This window comes from Prunus dulcis, chromosome 2 (genome assembly GCF_902201215.1).
Source record: "Prunus dulcis chromosome 2, ALMONDv2, whole genome shotgun sequence".
In the NCBI taxonomy this organism is placed as follows: domain Eukaryota; kingdom Viridiplantae; phylum Streptophyta; class Magnoliopsida; order Rosales; family Rosaceae; genus Prunus; species Prunus dulcis.
Window position 1 is genome coordinate 12,094,163 of NC_047651.1, and position 20,462 is coordinate 12,114,624.

A 20,462-nucleotide genomic window follows, 5' to 3' on the forward strand; every position below is an offset into this window, starting at 1 on the left:
GCCCCTATTTATAGGCAGATGATATATGTTTCACAATCAGAGCATTCACTCTACAACATTAACTCATAATTGCAAGTAGGAGATTGAGATGGCAACCAAACAACAAAAAAATATTTTTAGAAAAAATAACAAGAAAACAGTAGCATTACAGGTAAAAATTCAATCAAAACTAACTGTATAAAAAGTCAAATCAAACGGTGAAAAAAGATTAATGAAAAATACAAACCCTTGTACTGCTGCTGGAGCCTACAAGGAGAACAGGAAGCACAATCATTATGTCGGAGAAAATTAATGCAAGATTGGAAGTTTCATTTTACTCTGGAGCCTACAAGCAGAACAGAGGCAATTTAATGGATTTCTTAACATTTTCACGTGAATTCCTCACCTTCTGACCACTTTGGTCACTGTCCATTCATTCCCACATTCTTCTTATCTATACTGTTTTGGGGCATCTCCATTTTCACATAGTAGCTTGCCTCTCTCACAATTTTGTAAGCTGATTATCTTCATTACTTCATTGCTGCATCAATGGCTGCTGCATTAAACCCCATGCTGCATGATGCTTCTTCTTCCTCCTCTTACCGGTGTCGCTATCACACATTCTTGAGTTTCAGAGGCGAAGATACACGCAAGGGCTTCACTGATCACCTTTATAGGGCCTTGGAGCTGGCAGGAATCCACACATTTAGAGACGATTATGAAATTGAGAGAGGAGCAGATATTGCAGCAGAGTTGAACAAAGCAATAAATGAGTCGAAAGTATCGATAATCATCTTCTCCCAAAATTATGCTTCCTCAAGGTGGTGCTTGGACGAACTGGTGAAGATAATGGAACGTAGAAAACATGATGATGGACATATTGTTATGCCGGTTTTCTATAATGTGGATCCATCCCATGTCAGGAACCAGAGAGGGAGCTTTGCAGAAGCATTTTCTAGACATGAAGAGCGCTTCAAGGAGGAGATGAACAAGGTGGAGGAATGGCGAAGAGCGCTTAAAGATGCTACAGACCTGGCAGGGATGGCTTTAAAAGATAGGTAAAATTTATTCCCAAAAGTTTCTCACTACTCTACATGGACTTTAACTTGAAGCTATTAGCTTTTTTATTAATTTTGACATGTTTTGAAGTAAAGGCTAGATTAAGAATATTTAGGGTCGTGAAGCACTTTTATGAAGAATATTTATATTTTTAATTTTAAAATATCCTAAACTCAATTTGCATTAGGATGAGGCTCTCGTATATTCATTTCAGCTAAAGATATATTATCAACATGATCTTATTTTGCTTTCTATACTTTGATATGATCGAAAATTCATAGGTATGAGTCGCAGTTTATCCAAGACATTGTTAAAGAGATTGGAAATAAGCTGGATCCGAAGGTATTGAATGTTGCTCCCTACGCTGTTGGAATAGACGATCACGCACAAGGCATAAACATGTGGTTAGAAGATGGATCAAATGCTGTTGGTGCAGCTGTGATATATGGGATGGGAGGAATTGGCAAGACCACCATTGCCAAAGCTGCTTATAACCGCAACTTTGGAAGATTTCAAGGCAGCAGCTTTCTTGCAGATATTAGAGAAGCTGCAGAACAGCCTTATGGTTTCGTTCGCTTGCAAAGGAAACTTCTTTCGGATATCCAAAAGGGGAAAGCAAAGAAAATCGACAACATAGATGAAGGAATAATCAAGATCAAACATGCTGTATGTATAACAAAAGACTTCTTATTGTTCTCGATGACGTGAACGACTCTGATCAATTTAGTGCAATGCTTGGAATGAGAGAATGGTTTTATCTAGGAAGTAAAATTATCATAACAAACTGTTCACCCGTTATGCTGTAGTTTCTGTGATTGTAGCATAAAATTCTCCATTGACCTGAAAATCATTAGTGGTCAACAAGTCAACTTTTTTTGGTGTACGAGCATGTCATTGTTAGCAGTTAAAACCCTAACAGACTTATGAAAAATGGATAACTTACTCCCCAAGTTACTGACTTTAAACAAGTGATCGTGAATTTGGGTGACGAAAATCTCCCAAGTAAGTTCTTTTTTGGCTTAAATGTTAAAATGGTCCCTGTGTTTTATCTCATAGGCCAATTTAGTCCCTGTGTTATCAATTTGGCCAGTTTGGTCCTTGTATTTGTATATGTTAGTTAATGTGGTCCATTCCTTTAAAAATATATAATTAATTATAAAAAAAACTGTAATTGATTATAAAATTTTAAATTCAAACTGAAAATGGAATATATTTCTTTTAAATTTCACCTTCCCCAATTCGCGCACACACCTCAACTACCTCCCAAACCCAGCACCCTCACCACCACCACTCCAACCCCAAAACCATAGCCACCCTCACCACCATTCCAACCCCACCTAAACTACAACAACTCTCTCTCTCTCTCTGTGACAAATCATGAAGATCATCATAGCCGGTCACCGTAAGCTTGACGGCTCTACCGCCAATTGATCATCTTGGCTGCAGCAAAAGTCGACGACATTCAGACCAATGGATTGGAGAGGAGAGAGAGATGAAGGGTAGAGTATGAGAAAATTTTAAACAGAAGATAGAAAAAAATTTGCAGCAAGAAAAGAGTAGGCATCAATTCACTAAGAACCCTTTTTTTTTTCCTTACAGGAATCGAGACCAATGGAGGTTGAGGTTGTGTGAGTTTTAATCATTTTAGTATTATTATTATTTGAGTTTAAATCTTTATAATTAATTACAAAATTTTAAATTAATTTTAAATGTTCTTTTTTTAGGTTTTGACATAATTTTGACGGAAAGGATCAAATTTGTTAACAGATACAAACACAGGGACTAAATTGGCTAGATTAATAACAGAAGGACTAAATTGGCCGATAAGATAAAACACAGGGACCATTTCAACATTTAAGCCTTCTTTTTTTGCCTCAGACTGATGAGGACTTCACAATTTATCGCAAGGAAAACTGGCAGTTCTGGCCAAAATGAATGCTGAAAATAAACCAAACTGTTTCAAATAAAAGCTACCAAGCTATTGCACAACATTAAAACAAAAGAAAGCTGCCAAGTTTGCAAGGAAAACAGAACATTGGACTTCGATTTCTGCCTGAATTATGGTCCCTAGGTTTGGTTGGATTGAATGTATCTGTACTGGAATTGCACATAAGTACCTTCAATTGATGAGGTTAAGCTGGAAATCGATACCAATGTTGAGATTGGCAGAGCTTTGATATGTTTTGGTCGTGGAGAGGCTTGTTGGACAGGCAGAACTGAGATTTCTTCAGTCTGGACTGGAGTGGAAATGGCTGGATTGATGACTGTTGACCTGGAGCTGCACTGCCGTACCTGTTCTATTTGGCCACGAGTCAACCAAGAGCTATTCTGGCTGTTAGGAGCACTCAAGACATTTCTATGAATTTTGTTGAGGTTTTCATGTTGCAGAAAAACCTAGATTCTATTTGATTTGACTTGAGCTGAACAAAATTTGTGACAAGAGAAGTCTCGTTTTCCTTTGTAAACTGTTTCTTTGAAGACAGAAAAACTGAGTTTTGGCTGATTTATTGGAAGCTGGATGGCTTTTGTAAGCTAAATAGGTTAATTGCTTCTGAGTTTGAAAGCTTTTGAGATCAATTGATTTTGTCAGTGTGATTTTGAGAATCTTTGGTTGTTGAATTGGCTGTGTTGTTGTGTTGGTTTTTTGTTGGATGTTTGATGTCCTTAATCTGTTCCCATCCTTTTGAATTTATAGGCAACCCAAGGGTGCTTCATTCCTTGATATCCGGAACTACTTGCTGCAAACCCAGCTTGCATTGACGAGACTTTGATGAGCAAGGAAAAAGAAACCTGTCTATTTGTATGGCTTTTTAATCATTATGGTAGTTAGCTCCTTTTGTCTTCACTTTTTCACCAACTCCCTGGATTTGTTCTGCATGTTCTCTAACTTTTTTAAAATTGGGTTCACGTGTGTTTTGTGGAGAAAAATCTCCTTTCTTGTTTGTTGGCCTGGGAATCAACGTTGGTGATTACTCCTTGGGTCTTTGAAAAATCTGGAGGCTAAGTATCCAACACTGGGTGTGTCAAATTAAATTACCAGTAACGGTAATTAAGTTTTTTTTAAGCCATGGTAACATCTGTAACTGTTCAAGGATGGTCTGGGCTTCTTCAATATATTAGGTTGATTTTAAGGACAGAAATGGTTAATTTTCATATTATATTTATTTTAATGTGAATTCTGTCTCTTTGTAGGAGGAAATTCCTGCTGAAGTGATAGCAAAGAGCATTGAGTTGGTTAAGAAACAACAAGAGGCTAAAAAAGGAGAACCCACAAGCTCAAAACTGGCCCTTTTTGATGACATGGATGCAGAAAATTCTACTGCTGTTCCAAAACCTGAGGTAATTTATGCTTTCTATCCTCTATTCTGTCTAATCTTTGTCTCATTTAACTAATGTTTCTGTCTTTCCAAGTGGAGAAGGATAGAGCTAGTCAAGAACTAGCTATGGTGACCAGCCCTCTCAAACCCATGAGTGTGGTTGTGAGTATTACTAAGCCTTAACATTTCTTCTTTATTTAGTCCTGCATAACTGTGACTTTTCTGCAGACGCCTCTTCATTTTGTCCCAGGCTCATCAACCACAGCCTCATTTGCTGATCCAGAATTGGCAGAGTTTGAGGCTATGGACTTGGAGGCTCAGCTGCAGAAGCTTGAGAAATTGGGAGCCACTCCAAGCAAGGCTAAGTCCAAAGCTGTGAATGAGGCAGTGGACAGAATAAGAATTTGGCAGTCGACTGAGTTGGATCTGGATGAGAATAAAGAAGCCATTGATCAATTAATGAAGGATCTGGACCTGCTGCATAGGGAAAACATGGCTCCTAGACCTATCCTTGAGATCAGCCTGGGCTTGGCAAGAGATGTACTCAACCTCCACAACCGTTATGAAGATCTCAAGCCCTCCTTCAATGCTTCTGAGTTCTGCAAGGCCATGCATGAAGCCAACTTGGTGGATTATCATAAACAAAAGTCAGAACTGGATGCATTGGTTGCAGATTATAAAGAGACCAAGTCTGCTGCTGATAAGCTGGAGAAGCACATTGAAGATCTCCAGAAACAACTAGCCATATTAAGGGATAGGCAGAAAGATCTTGGGGCTATACTGAGAGCAGAGACTAAAGCCACCTTTCTTGTGCAGAGCATAGTTTATGCTTTAAAACCTACATTAGAGATTGCAGAGGCCTCTATCCATCAGGGAGTGCTCCTCCAGAAAGAAATGTCCATCAAGAAAACTGGATTGCATGAAACTCTCCAGAAACTAGGACTCTAGACTCTACCTATTTGTAATAAAACTTAGTCATGTATTAATGACTATATGTAATGAAAAAGCCCCATTTATTTTTGTGAGCCTTGCATTTTCATTTTCATTTAACCAAACAACAAAGAAGAGCATAATTGATAAATAAGAAACAAAAATCTATATGAACTAACTGAAAAGTCAAATAACAATTCCATCCTTCTCTCCTTTAATCCCAAGTTATGTCTGCACTGCCTGTGAATCCCACATAATTGGGTAAAACTTCTTTAACCATTTGCCATTGATTGGCATAGTATGGATTTCTCCATCTTGGTCTTATAGCCTATATGCCCTAATCCAAGGACTTGTTTAATTATAAAAGGGCCTTCCCATGTGGGTCACTATTTTCCATAACCAGCCACATGGGATCCAAGGGGCAGAACTACTTTCCAAACAATTTCTCCCTCTCCAAAACTCTTGTTCTTAACTCTCTTATTATAGGCTCTTGCCACAACCTCTTTTCATGCTAGGAGCTTGTTGAGGGTATCAATTCTGCTTGTGTCCAGTCCTTCCAATTCTAGCAACATTGCTTGTGAATAGTCTTCTCTAACTAAGTTATGCTACTGGGCCACTATTAGCAATTAAAACCTTAACACACTTATGAAAAATAGCTAACGTACGCTCCAAGTTACTAACTTTAAACAAGTGATTGTGAATTTGGATGATGAATATCTCTCAAGTAAATTCTTTTCTTGTCTTAGACTGGTGAGGACTTTATAATTTATCGCAGTAAAAACTGGCAGTTCTTGCCAAAATGAATGCTGAAAATAAACCAAACTGTTTCAAATAAAAGCTACCTATTGCACAACATTAAAACAAAAGAAAGCTACCAAGTGTGCAAGGAAAATAGAACGTTGTACTTCGATTTCTGCCTGAATTATGGTTTCTGGGTCTGGCTGGATTGAATGTATATGTACTAGAATTGCACGTCAGTACCTTCAACTAATGAGGTTCAGTTTGAAATCGATTCAATGTCGAGATTGGCAGAGCTTTGATCTGTTATGGCCATGGAGAGGCTTGCTGGACAGGCAGAACTGAGATTTCATTAGTTTGGACTGGAGTGGAAATGGCTGGATTGATGACTGCTGGCCTAGAGTTGCACCAAGAGCTATTCTGGCTGTTCTGAGCACTCAATACATTTCTGTGAATTTTGTTGAGGTTTTCATATTGCAGAAAAATCAAGATTCTGTTTGATTTGGCTTGAGCTGAACAAAATTTGTGACGAGAGAAGTCTCGTTTTCCTTTGTAAACTGCTTCTCTGAAGACAGAAAAATTGAGTTCTGGCTGATTTGTTGGAAGCTAGATGGCTTTTGTAAGCTAAATAGCTTAATTGCTTATGAGTTTGAAAGCTTTTGAGATCAACTGATTTTGTTAGTGTGATTTTGAGAAATTTTAGTTGTTGAATTGGCTGTGTTGTTGTGTTGGTATTTTGTTGGATGTTTGATGTCCTTAATCCGTTCCCATCCTTTTGAATTTATAGGCAATCCAAGGGTGCTTCATTCCTTGATATCCGGAACTACTTGCTGAGAAACTTCTTTAACTCTTGCAAACCCAGCTTGCATTGACGAGACTTTGATGAGTAAGAAAAAAGAAACCTGTTTGTTTGTCTAGCTTTTTAATGGTTATGGCAGTTAGTTCCTTTTGCCTTCTCTTTTTGCACCAACTTCCTGGATTTCATCTACATTTTCTCTAACTTTAAGATTGGGTTCACGTGTGTTTTGTGGAGAAAAATCTCCTTTCTTGTTTGCTAGCCTGGGAATCAACTTTGGTGATTACTCAGGTATTTGAAAAATCTGGAGGCTGGGCACCCAACGCTGGGTGTGTCAAATTAAATTACCAGTAATGGTAATTAAATTTTTTTTTTTAGGCCATGGTAACATCTGTAACTGTTCAACGATGGTCTGGGCTTCTTCAATATATTGGGTTGATCTCCAATTTCAATCAATACAAAGCCCAAACTACTTTTGTTACTATGGGCCAATTACCAAATAGGCTGGGGTACAGAATTTAGGCCCAAACACAACCAGACATGAACATTTGTTAAAAGCTCATGAAGGTTGCACAATGTTTGAGGTTGAAGAATTGAATGAGTATGAATCAGTTGAGCTTTTTAGTTTGCATGCCTTTGGACAACTCCAGCCTATCGAAGGCTACATGGGACTTTTGAGACCTGCAGTAGAACATTGTGGAGGAATTCTATTAGCTTTTCAAATTTTGGGATCTTCTTTATCTGGGAAAGAAGTAGACGTATGGCATAGCGCATTACATAAGTTGTGTGAAATTCCTAATGTCAAGATTCAAAAAATTCTTAGAATAAGCTATGATTCTCTGCAAGATGATCATGAGCATAATATATTCCTCCATATAGCCTATTTCTTCATTGGAAAGGAGAAGTTTACAATTACAATACTGGACAACCTTAATTTACGCACAAGGATTGGAATTCAAAATCTAGTTGACAGATGTCTAGTAAAAATTAACAATGAAGACAACAAGTTGAACATGCATCACTTACTTAGAGACATTGGGAGGGGAATTGTTCATGAAGAATCACCTCAAGACCCCGGGATGTGGCATAAAGATGCCTTGAATATTCTGAGAAAAATGACTATAAGAACAACATTCCCTTTAGTTTTATGTACGATTAATGTTTGTACCATATCTGACCCCCCACTCACGTCATGACACGTGGGATGTAAGCAAGGTTGAAACCAGCTCAGTGAGCCATGCCGAAAGGTCAATCGGCATGATCCACCGATTCATACGTAGTCGGGTCGGTAAAGTGCCCATAACTAACTCACCCACACCAACATTCGGCCGATCCTGATAGATAACCTCGGAACTCCCGCCAGAACCTGTCAGGTACGTGTTGACCGTCGAAAACACTCCCACGAGTCCCACATCGAAACTAAGTACTAAGAGCATCACAAATGCTCCCTATAAATATAGCCCCTTGGCCCAGCCAAGAGGTAAGACTGTTTACTTGACTTGTGCTTTCACACTGTCAATAAAATTGATCTTAGTCTCTAACTTCGGCATTGGAGGGTCTTCGGCTAGCACCACACCGGTATCTTAGGCTTCACCTGCCGTTTCTTCCTCCAGATCGAATCCAGCATTGCACCTCAAGGAAAGACACCATGGACCGAAGGCTCTCGGATCCAAACCATCCACGTCACCTGTAAGTTAGCTTTATTTCTATCTGTTTAGTTTTAGCGCGAACAATTAACAACCGTGTGTCTTGTTACTTATTGAATGTTCTGATTTGTTAACAGGGTCAATAAATTATTAGGGGCCTTGTACACCTGTTTAATTTAAATCCTGTGGTGGTAAAGTTCTCCATTGGCTTGACAACCATTGGTGGTCAACAAGTGAACTTTCTTTTGTGCGTGAGCGTGCCACTACTAGCAGTTTAAAACCCTAACAGACTTCTAAAAAATAGATAACTTGCGCCCCAAGTTACTGATTCTTAAACAAGCAATTGTGAATTTGGGTGAGGAATATCTCCCAAGTAAGTTCTTTTCTTGCCTCAGACTGGTGAGGACTTCACAATTTTTTACAGTACAAAATTAATAGGTTTAGCCATAATAGATGAAAAGAAATCAAAACTGTTTAGACAGAATTGCCTATTACAAGACCCAAAAGAGAAATGCCAACTCCAAAAAAGACAATTGAAACTTTGGACTTTGATTTCTGCCTGAGCAACTACTTCTGAACCAAACTGAACTGGATGTATTTGTGCTGGATTGGCTTGGCAACACCTTCAACTGACGGATTTCAACTGGAAATCGATACTAATATTTGAGTTTGGCAGAGCTTTAATCTATTTCAAACCTTGGAAGGCTTTTTGAAAAGACAGAGTTGGAGCCTCTTCAATCTGAAGAGGTAGAAGTGGCTGGATTGACAATTGCTGAGCTAGAGCCGTACTGTAGTACCTATTCTACTTGATCATGGCTTTCAATAAATTTGTTGAGGTTTTCATATTGTGAGACACCAAACTCTGCTTGACTTGGCTTGTGCTGAACCAAATTTGTAACAAGAGAAATCTCGCTTTGTAAAACTGCTTCTCTGAACTAAACTGAAATCAGATATTTGAATTATAGCTGACTTTTTTCTTGTGGCTCAATGAGCTTTGGTTGCTTCAATGTTTGAAGGCTTTTGAGATCAACGGATCTTTTTGAGTTTTACAATTGTGACTTTGAGAGTTTTTGTCATGATTGATTTTTTAGCTGTCCTTCATCTGTTCATCCTCTCTCTTATTTTATAGGAAATGCTAGAGTGGGGTTTTTAATCTTTGAATAATGGGCGGCAAATCTTTTCAAAAGATCTATCTTTTTAAATGCCACAAAAAGGGGAAGTTATCTATTTTGGCATAGAAGAACCATCAACAGTCAGTTCCCATGGTGGTCTTTTCCTTGCTTTTCCCAAAAAGAAAATCAACTCCTTTTGCTCTCTATTTGTTCCTTGTAAAGAAGGAAAGACACAGTTTGCCATGATGGTCAGTTTGCTTTTTTTTTTTTTTTTTTATTATTTATTTTTATTATGAACAACTCTCTTTCTTCCTACTTATCTTTTGAAAACGTAGTCTGCTTATCTCTTGGAAAGGTAACCTTCTTTGGTACAGAGCTTTTCTATGTACAAAAAAGGGATTTTAATATTCTTCCGTTGGCTGCAAAGATTTGGAGAAGTCCTCTTGTAAGACCTTCCTTTATTAACTCCCTATCAACTTTATGTATAATTTTACTACCTGAAAATTAGATAGTAAAATTCAAGAAATAATTTGCAAGTGCACAAGGTTAATGCAATAAAGCCAAGACAAGTACAAGGTCGTTCCCATAGAATCAGAATAAATTCTCAAGTTGTTGTGAATTATAAACTAATTTAAATCCTAAATTACTCTAGACACCCTCGTTAATAAACTTAAAACTAATGACTCAACTAGAACTTAATAGAGGAGTTTTGAAAGTTGGTTTTGAAAGATTTTCTTTAAAAGAACGTTGAAACAAGAAAATTAAAGGACAAGAGAATGAAGAAAAATGTGAACTAAAGTTTGTGAAAGATTTTAAAGAAGCTAACCAAGACAACAATTTCACCACAATTCCTTTTATCCAAACCTTATAGCATGCATACTATCAAAATTCCCAAGTTATGTTGATGATTAGTTCTCCAAAATTATGATTAACTCTTTTCACAGCAATCAACCACTTCTTCTTACATGCAATTTATCCTTGGCGTGAGGCATAAATATAAACATATAAAAAGATCTTAGGTTCAATGAGAACTTCACACAATCACACAAACTCCTAAGAGTATGGTGTTTACCTTAGGCGCATTCATGAATTTAATCACAAGAAGCAAAACTCATATTAGGCATGGCGTATACTCTAACATGCATCAAATTACTTAACCAAAAACCTAGATGATAGCTAAGCATCAAGATCATTAGTTAAGAAAATAAGCACAGTGATTAAATTTCAACAACATGGAAATTCTAATAGCATGACATAACTAAGCTTTGAATAATTAGAAAAGGGTTACATTGTGTCTTAGTAAAAGAAAATTAGTTACTCATAATCATGGTAACAAAGCAAAAATAAAACATGGAGAAAGAGATAAGAAAAACCCTTAGAGTTTAGAGGCACGGTCGCTCTTCCTTGCTCCACGGTTGAAGTCTGAAATTTCTGGTGTATCCCTTGAGCCCCCACGACCTCCCCTCTTAAAAGAACCTAAAACCTAGTTAGAATGGGCCTAAACAAGTGGCCTTACACAAAGACTTGATTTCCAAGTTAGTTCCTAACTAGAAAAGGTAATTAAAACTAAGTTTCCTAAAACTTCCAGGAAATTGCACGTGATCCTCATTGCGAATGCGATTTGGATATCTTCCTTACCTCCAAAAATTGCGTACGGTCTTTGGAAAGCTCTGGATATCTTCTTTTTATTCATATATCATGTGCCTCAATCCGATGTCATATGAGTGAGTTATGGCCAAAATACCCCTGCTGACTCAGTATTCTCCGGGAATTGATTTATGCTGAGTTGTCTAATTAAAAATGGGCACCTTAGCAGTCTTCAAAATTATGAAAATATTCATGGATAAACTTCAAGATGATGTCTTCCATCTCCAATTGGAATCATATCAAACTCTATTACGATGAATATTTGGCGAATTTATACATTTCATGGCTCATAAGCTGAAAAACAGGAAATAAATAAACCCAACATCTTTAGTCCAAATTAATTCACAAAACTAAGTAAAAAGGATATAAAATCATGTGAAATTATGAACATATTACAACTACTTTGTGATAGTTGAAAATTTTGACTTTTTCAAAGTCAGGAATTCACGTGGGGGCTTTCTTAAGAAAAAGATCTGTTGTTTTTGCTTCTTGGGATAGAGACCAAGTGGTGAGATCTTCTCAGAAGTTGGGCTTTTATCAAAAACTGTGTGTATCAGTTCTTTAATTGCAAATCATAGTATTTATTATTTTCAAATCATGGCTATATTTGTAATTTGGTCAAAAGGGTCTGGGCTTTTCCAGTGTCTTGGGTTTTTTCTTCTGATTCCTGTAGATGAAAGCCCAAATGTTTGATTCATAGGCCTCTCGACAAAAATGGGTTGGCGTGCAGAATTTTGGCCCAAACAGGCCTCATGCTCAACCTTCCTAAGTTGATGGAAGATGAGTCTTGCAAGACATTGTTTAGTAGAAGTAACAAAAATGATCTCACGTTGAAGATTATGATGGAAGTTTTTCAAGACGTCGTCGACTTGATTTCTTCTCTTGGAAATCCATTGCAAGTAACTTTTCCTCAACAAATTCAGCTCCTGCATCAAATGAGGTGAACTTCAAAACAGAGGCATTTAAAAGGATGAACAATCTTGAGCTTCTCCAGCTCTATAATGCAAATATCGGTGGAGGTTTCGAAGATTTTCCAAAAAACTTGGCATGTTTGTCTTGGCGAGGATTTCCTTTGAAATCACTATCAGCCAATTTTTGTTTGGAAAATCTAGTTATTCTTGACTTGCGGAATAGCAGCCCGCAACATGTTTGGAAGGGACACAGGGTATTGTATTAATCTCTCTCTCTCTCTCTCTCTCTCTCTCTCTCTCTCACACACACACACACACACACAAATTTATGGATCATTACATATTTTAGAAGCTTGGTATATTCATTTGCTTACTTCTCTTTGAAACAGTTTCTTCCAAGGCTGAAAACACTCAACCTCAGCCATTCACATAGCCTAACGACAACCCCTGACATGTCAGGGCTCCCTAAGCTTGAGAGATTAATTCTTAAAGATTGCATAAACTTGGTTGAGGTTAATGAGTCCATTGGAGACTTAGAGAACCTTGTTCACTTGAACCTAAGAGACTGCAAAAATCTGATGAAGCTTTCAACGAGTATTAGAAGGTTGGGATCTCTTCAGGACCTCATTCTTTCGGGTTGCTCAAAACTTGAGCATCATTCCAACACAAATGCAACAAATCAGGTAGACTCCACAGTTGGTGCTATGAAGAAATTCAATCTGTTATCAACTAAGTTATGGCAATCAATCGAGTCGTGGATATTGCCAAGAAAAAATCTTGTATCTTTCTCATTGGCAAGTTTACCACATTCAATCGAAAGGCTAAGTCTTGCTCACTGCAATGTAGCAGAGATTCCTAGTGAACCTGGTGCCCTATCGTCATTGAAGCATTTGGATCTATCTGCAACCCCAATTCTGAACCTACCAGGAAACATGAAGGGTCTTATTATGCTCCAGACTCTGTTGGTAGAAGGTTGCGCAAAGCTCCAAGCGCTTCCAGAGCTCCCAGTCAGTTTAAACTCACTGGAAGCAGGTCATTGTACATCATTGAAAAAAGTAACAAATTTACCAAACATTTTCACATCAATGAGTAAAAATCTTTGGGATTGCAATGAATTAGTTGAAGTAGAAAGCTTGTTTGAAATGAAACCATTGAGAAATGTTGACATAGAAATGATTAAAAATTTGGGATTGTTCAATTTGGAATCCAACGAAACCTCTGAGGTCGAAATGATCAACTACTTGACAAATACAACCAAGAAGTGTCGCCTTCAGGTTCTCTCTCTCTCTCTCTCTCTCTCTCTCTCTCTCTCTCTCTCTCTCATTTATAGTTGTCATGGTTATCATTTCTATTGCCCAAGGGCTAGCTGTTTGAATAATTTGGAAACTAATTAGATTGTCATACTTAGAGAATATGTTTTATGTTCTAGGGTAGTAGTGTAAAAGGATACATGGTATTGTATTAATCTCTCTCTCCCTCTCTCTCTCTCTCTCTAAGAAATTTATGGATCATTACATATTTTAGAAGCTTGGTATATTCATCTGCTTACTTCTCTTTCAAATAGTTTCTTCCAAGGCTGAAAACACTCAGCCTCAACTATTCACATAACCTAACGACAACCCCTGACATGTCGGGGCTTCCTAAGCTTGAGAGATTAAGGGCTCGTTTAGGAGTGCTTTTGGCGCAGCGAAAAGCGCTTCTAAATGGGTGAAAGCGCTTCTGTGTTTTAAAAATGGTGTTTGGCAAAAATTGCAAAAGCGCTTTGGGTGAGATCCAAAAGCACTTGGAGTGGTTTAGAAGAAGCACTTGAGAGGTGCTTCTCCTTAAAAGTGCTACATGAAAAAAACACAGGAAGCATTTGGCTCCCTTTAATGAAACTTTTAAAATACCGAAAACATCCATATTTAATTTTTAAAAATGCTAAAATACCCTTCTTCTTTTTCTTCTCTCGTTTTCTCTTAATGATGACCAAAGCAAAGTCATTTCCTTTCTTCCCATTATATTTCAATTAAATTTATTATTAATCTCTCGTGAATGGTCACTTAACCACGACTGCTCTAGTTTTCGTCTAATGTCCATGGTTGTCACCGTAGTTTTGTCATCAATGATAATGAGTATGATATGATTGGTCTGTGAAGGATGTTTTAGCACTTGTGGAACAGCAATCCGTGTAAAGATTGCATAAACTTGGTTGAGGTCAATGAGTCCATTGGAGACTTAGAGAACCTTGTCAATTGAACCTAAGAGATTGCAAAAATCTGATGAAGCTTCCAACGAGTATTAGAAGCTTGGGATCTCTTCAGGACCTCATTCTTTCGGGTTGCTCAAAACTTGAGCTTCATTCCAACACAAATGCAACAAATCAGGTACTCCACAGTTGGTGCTATGAAGAAATTCAATCTGTTATCAACTAGGTTATGGCAATCGATCGAGTCGTGGAGATTGCCAAGAAAAAATCTTGTATCTTTCTCATTGGCAAGTTTACCACATTCATTAGAAAGGTTAATAAAATCTCTAACGATGTATCATGTTATAGGATCTCTAACGATGTATCATGTTAGTTGTGTATGCTGCACTGATAGATGTCATGAAAAGCAAATGTAAAATGGGATGGTTTTGGTTCGTGATTTGGATATAACTTTACAAAATTCGGATGTTACCTAAATATTTGGATTTGTTGTAAAATAGGCAGAGTATGAAAGTATCCCTTGATGAGGCATTCAAAAGCAAATTCTATCAACGTAAAACCACAAAAGCAAATACAATTATACTCTAATATTCAGTAGTATATTTTCATATTCTGCCTATTTTACAATAGGATTGTATTTAAAATCTGGTAATTTATTTGGTATTGAATCACCGATTTCAAATTCCAAATTGTTTACTTAGCAGTGAAGACAAAAACACAAAACAAAACAAAAGCAGTAAAAATATAAAAGTAGACGTCACTCAATAGAGCAGGTAGGAGACTGAGATGGCAACCAACAAAAACAAAATATTTTTAGAAAAAATAACAGCAAAACAGTAGCATTACAGCTAAAAATCCAATCAAAACTAACTGTATAAAAAGTCAAATCAAACGGTGAAAAAGATTAATGAAAAATAAAAAACCTTGTACTGCTGCTGAGAGCCTACAAGGAGAACAGGAAGCGCCATCATTTATGTTGGAGAAAATAATGCAAGAGTGGAAAGTTTCATTTTACCCTTGCACCCTCATTATGTTACATAGTTTTCTCCTGACCTTCTTCTGAACAGAGGGCATTTTGTGGATTTCAAACATTTTCACGTGAATTCCTCACTTTATGACCACTTTGGTCACCGTCCATTCATTCCCACTTTCTTCTTATCTTTACTCTTTTGGGGCATCTCGATTTTCACATAGTAGCTTGCCTCTCTCACAATTTTGTAAGCTGGTCATCTTCATTCCTTCATTGCTGCATCAATGGCTGCTGCATTAAACCCCATGCTGCATGATGCTTCTTCTTCCTCCTCTTACCGGTGTAGCTATCACTCATTCTTGAGTTTCAGAGGCGAAGATACACGCAAGGGCTTCACCGATCACCTTTATAGGGCTTTGGAGCTGGCAGGAATCCACACGTTTAGAGACGATGATGAAATCGAGAGAGGAGCAGATATCGCAGCAGAGTTGAACAAAGCAATAAATGAGTCGAAAGTATCGATAATCGTCTTCTCCCAAAATTATGCTTCCTCAAGGTGGTGCTTGGACGAACTGGTGAAGATAATGGAACGTAGAAAACATGATGATGGCCATATTGTTATGCCGGTTTTCTATCATGTGGATCCATCCCATGTCAGGAACCAGAGAGGGAGCTTTACAGAAGCATTTTCTAGACATGAAGAGCGCTTCAAGGAGGAGATGAACAAGGTGGAAGAATGGAGAAGAGCGCTTAAAGATGCTGCAGACCTGGCAGGGATGGCTTTAAAAGATAGGTAAAATTTATTCCCAAAAGTTTCTCACTACTATGCATGGACTTTAATTTGAAGGTATTAGCTTTTTCATTAATTTTGACATGTTTTAAAGTAATGGCAAGATTAAGAATATTTAGGGAAGTGAAGCACTTTTATGAGGAATATTTTTATTTAAAAAAAATATCCTACTCGTATGTTCATTTCAGCTAATGATATCTTATCAAATTAATGCACTCGATCTATGAGGAAAAAATAAACATGATCTTATTTTGCTTTCTATACTTTGATATGATCGAAAATTCATAGGTATGAGTCGCAGTTTATCCAAGACATTGTTAAAGAGATTGGAAATAAGCTGGATCCGAAGGTATTGAATGTTGCTCCCTATGCCGTTGGAATAGATGATCGCGTGCAAGGCATAAACATGTGGTTAGAAGATGGATCAAATGCTGTTGGTGTAGCTGTGATCTATGGGATGGGAGGAATTGGAAAGACCACCATTGCCAAAGCTGCTTATAACCGCAACTTTGGAAGATTTCAAGGCAGCAGCTTTCTTGCAGATATTAGAGAAGCTGCAGAACAGCCCTATGGTTTTGTTCGCTTGCAAAGGAAACTTCTTTCGGATATCCAAAAGGGGAAAGCAAAGAAAATAGACAACATAGATGAAGGAATAATCAAGATCAAACATGCTGTATGTAACAAAAGACTTCTTATTGTTCTCGATGATGTGAACGACATGGATCAATTTAATGCAATTCTTGGAATGAGAGAATGGTTTTATCCAGGAAGTAAAATTATCATAACAACCAGACATGAACATTTGTTAAAAGCTCATGAAGGTTGCACAATGTTTGAGGTTGGAGAATTGAATGAGTATGAATCACTTGAGCTTTTCAGTTGGCATGCCTTTGGACAACCCCAGCCTATCGAAGGCTACATGGAACTTTCGAGACCTGCAGTAGAACATTGTGGAGGAATTCCATTAGCTCTTCAAGTTCTGGGATCTTCTTTATCTGGGAAAGAAGTAGACGTATGGCATAGCGCATTACAGAAGTTATGTGAAATTCCTAATGTCAAGATTCAAAAAATTCTTAGAATAAGCTATGATTCTCTGCAAGATGATCATGACCAAAATATATTCCTCCATATAGCCTATTTCTTCATTGGAAAGGAGAAGGATTTTACAATTACAATACTGGACAACCTTAATTTTTACACAAGGATTGGAATTCAAAATCTAGTTGACAGATGTCTAGTAAAAATTAACAATGAAGACAACAGGTTGAACATGCATCACTTACTTAGAGACATGGGGAGGGGAATTGTTCGCGAAGAATCACCTCAAGACCCAGGAAGACGTAGTAGAGTGTGGCATAAAGATGCCTTTAATATTCTGAGAAAAATGACTGTAAGAACAACATTTCCTTTATTTCCTTTATTTTTATGTGTTGTGTGTCTTGTTACTTATTGAATGTTCTGATTTTTTTAACAGGGTACAGAAATGATTAAGGGCCTCATGCTCAACCTTCCTAAGTTGATGCAAGATGAGTCTTGCAAGACATTGTTTAGTAGAAGTAACAAAAAACGATCTCATGTTGAAGATTATGATGGAAGTTTTTCAAGACGTCGTCGACTTGATTTCTTCTCTTGGAAATCCATTGCAAGTAACTTTTCCTCAACAAATTCAGCTCCTGCATCAAATGAGGTGGACTTCAAAACAGAGGCATTTAAAAGGATGAACAATCTTGAGCTTCTCCAGCTCTATAATGTAAAAACCAGTGGAGGTTTTGAAGATTTTCCAAAAAACTTGGCATGGTTGGCTTGGCGAGGATTTCCTTTGAAATCACTACCAGCCAATTTTTGTTTGGAAAATCTAGTTGTTCTTGACTTGCGGAATAGCAGCCTGCAACATGTTTGGAAGGGACACAGGGTATTGTATTAATCTCTCTCTCTCTCTCTCTCTCTCTCTCTCTCACACACACACACACACACACACAAATTTATGGATCATTACATATTTTAGAAGCTTGGTATATTCATTTGCTTACTTCTCTTTGAAACAGTTTCTTCCAAGGCTGAAAACACTCAACCTCAGCCATTCACATAGCCTAACGACAACCCCTGACATGTCAGGGCTCCCTAAGCTTGAGAGATTAATTCTTAAAGATTGCATAAACTTGGTTGAGGTTAATGAGTCCATTGGAGACTTAGAGAACCTTGTTCACTTGAACCTAAGAGACTGCAAAAATCTGATGAAGCTTCCAACGAGTATTAGAAGGTTGGGATCTCTTCAGGACCTCATTCTTTCGGGTTGCTCAAAACTTAAGGTTCATTCCAACACAAATGCAACAAATCAGGTAGACTCCACAGTTGGTGCTATGAAGAAATTCAATCTGTTATCAACTAAGTTATGGCAATCAATCGAGTCGTGGATATTGCCAAGAAAAAATCTTGTATCTTTCTCATTGGCAAGTTTACCACATTCAATCGAAAGGCTAAGTCTTGCTCACTGCAATGTAGCAGAGATTCCTAGTGAACTTGGTGCCCTATCGTCATTGAAGCATTTGGATCTATCTGCAACCCCAATTCTGAACCTACCAGGAAACATGAAGGGTCTTATTATGCTCCAGACTCTGTTGGTAGAAGGTTGCGCAAAGCTCCAAGCGCTTCCAGAGCTCCCAGCCAGTTTAAACTCACTGGAAGCAGGTCATTGTACATCATTGAAAAAAGTAACAAATTTACCAAACATTTTCACATCAATGAGTAAAAATCTTTGGGATTGCAATGAATTAGTTGAAGTAGAAAGCTTGTTTGAAATGAAACCATTGAGAAATGTTGACATAGAAATGATTAAAAATTTGGGATTGTTCAATTTGGAATCCAACGAAACCTCTGAGGTCGAAATGATCAACTACTTGACAAATACAACCAAGAAGTGTCGCCTTCAGGTTCTCTCTCTCTCTCTCTCTCTCTCTCTCTCTCTCTCTCTCTCTCTCTCTCTCATTTATAGTTGTTATGGTTATCATTTCTATTGCCCAAGGGCTAGCTGTTTGAATAATTTGGAAACTAATTAGATTGTCATCCTTAGAGAATATGTTTTATGTTCTAGGTTAGTAATGTAAAAGGATTAAAATTCAATCTAATACACGATTTTAATGATTGAACAATCTTCTCCAATATTGAAAACACAACTGCTAGCTTGTAATTGAACGAATGCGTATATATTTACATATGCATGTATGATCTGCATGGAACAGGGATTGAACGAATGCGGCATATTTAGCATCTTCCTCCATGGGAACAAGATTCCAGATTGGTTCAGCTACAAGAGCTTGTGTAACTCCGTGTTGTCGATTGTTGTACCTTCACATCCTAATCTCAAGATCCGAGGCTTAAACGCATGCATTTTATACGCACGACGCCCCGATCACAAGGATGGTCCACATATGTTCAGTGAACACTTTGTTAAAGTGAGCAATGAGACCAAGGGTCTTATGTGGACGTACTTCCCTGTGGCAATGGGCCTTCCCAGAGAAAACCAAGACATGTTATGGCTAAGCCACTGGGTTTTCAGGGACAATGAACTGGAAAGCGGGGACGAAATACGCGTTTCAGTCAAGTCCGGTTTGTGGGCAAAGGAGTTCGGGATCCAACTTTTGCATGAAGAAGAAAATAAGGGTGAGGATGCTGGATCAAAAAGTGAAGATATAATAACACTTCCTTGGAACCAGAATGTTGATGTGCCAGTCTCAGTTTCAGCATCAAAGTATGAGATGTGGAGGGGCAAATACTTTCTATGCAACCATAGGTATCGAACTCATCAAGCTCAATTCAGAAGGTGCCAGGAGAACCCAGCTTATGGTGATTTTTCATACAAGCCAGGGGCCTCCTTTCATTTGAACCGTTCCTTGTTTAACCATGAGGTTGATATAGAAGAGAACAAAATGCAGTTTGTTAGAAAAGCATTGACTGATTAAACCTATCTACATGTATTTAGGTATATTAATTATGTGATTACAATAGTTTAGGCAATATTGATATATAATTAGGCTTTTTTACTCCACATTTCTTTCTTCTAAGTCGGTCTTCGATCTGTTTTTCGTTTTCTTTCGTAAGTATCTGTAAGATTGAGAAGAAATAAAATAGAGGAGATCGGTCTCGTTTTGATCTTTCATATAATACTTTAGGTTATAAGTGGATCGATTAGTTTTAATTTGTATGTGTTCTTACTAGCATCCTTTCCCTACCCTCCCCTACCTCAACCCAGATTTCCCTTAAACTCCCCAATTCCTCCCAGCGCCCCCAAACTTTCGTGAGAAGGGTGTGGTTTTTTAATTTATGTTTTAAATTTTTATTTAAACAATAAAATATTTGTTAATTTTAAACAATTTTTCTAA

General features: G+C 37.6%; 2 protein-coding genes and 1 pseudogene across 2 annotated transcripts; all 3 read left to right on the top strand.

Annotated features, from left to right (window-relative positions):
- Window positions 1-528: 528 nt before the first annotated feature.
- LOC117618137 lies at window positions 529-8,015 on the top strand (annotated as a pseudogene).
- Window positions 8,016-12,373: 4,358 nt separating this feature from the next.
- On the top strand, window positions 12,374-13,529 carry LOC117618138 (disease resistance protein RUN1-like). The gene is made up of 2 exons (XM_034347753.1): window positions 12,374-12,389; window positions 12,525-13,529. Exon 2 carries the CDS (start codon window positions 12,588-12,590, stop codon window positions 13,527-13,529), a length of 942 nt encoding a protein of 313 aa, XP_034203644.1. The 5' UTR covers window positions 12,374-12,389; window positions 12,525-12,587.
- A 1,893-nt stretch (window positions 13,530-15,422) lies between these two features.
- Window positions 15,423-20,239, top strand: LOC117619196 (disease resistance protein RPV1-like). The gene is made up of 5 exons (XM_034349088.1): window positions 15,423-16,086; window positions 16,372-17,473; window positions 17,558-17,995; window positions 18,129-19,013; window positions 19,323-20,239. Exons 1-5 carry the CDS (start codon window positions 15,578-15,580, stop codon window positions 20,040-20,042), a joined length of 3,654 nt encoding a protein of 1,217 aa, XP_034204979.1. The 5' UTR covers window positions 15,423-15,577; the 3' UTR covers window positions 20,043-20,239.
- Window positions 20,240-20,462: the final 223 nt, after the last annotated feature.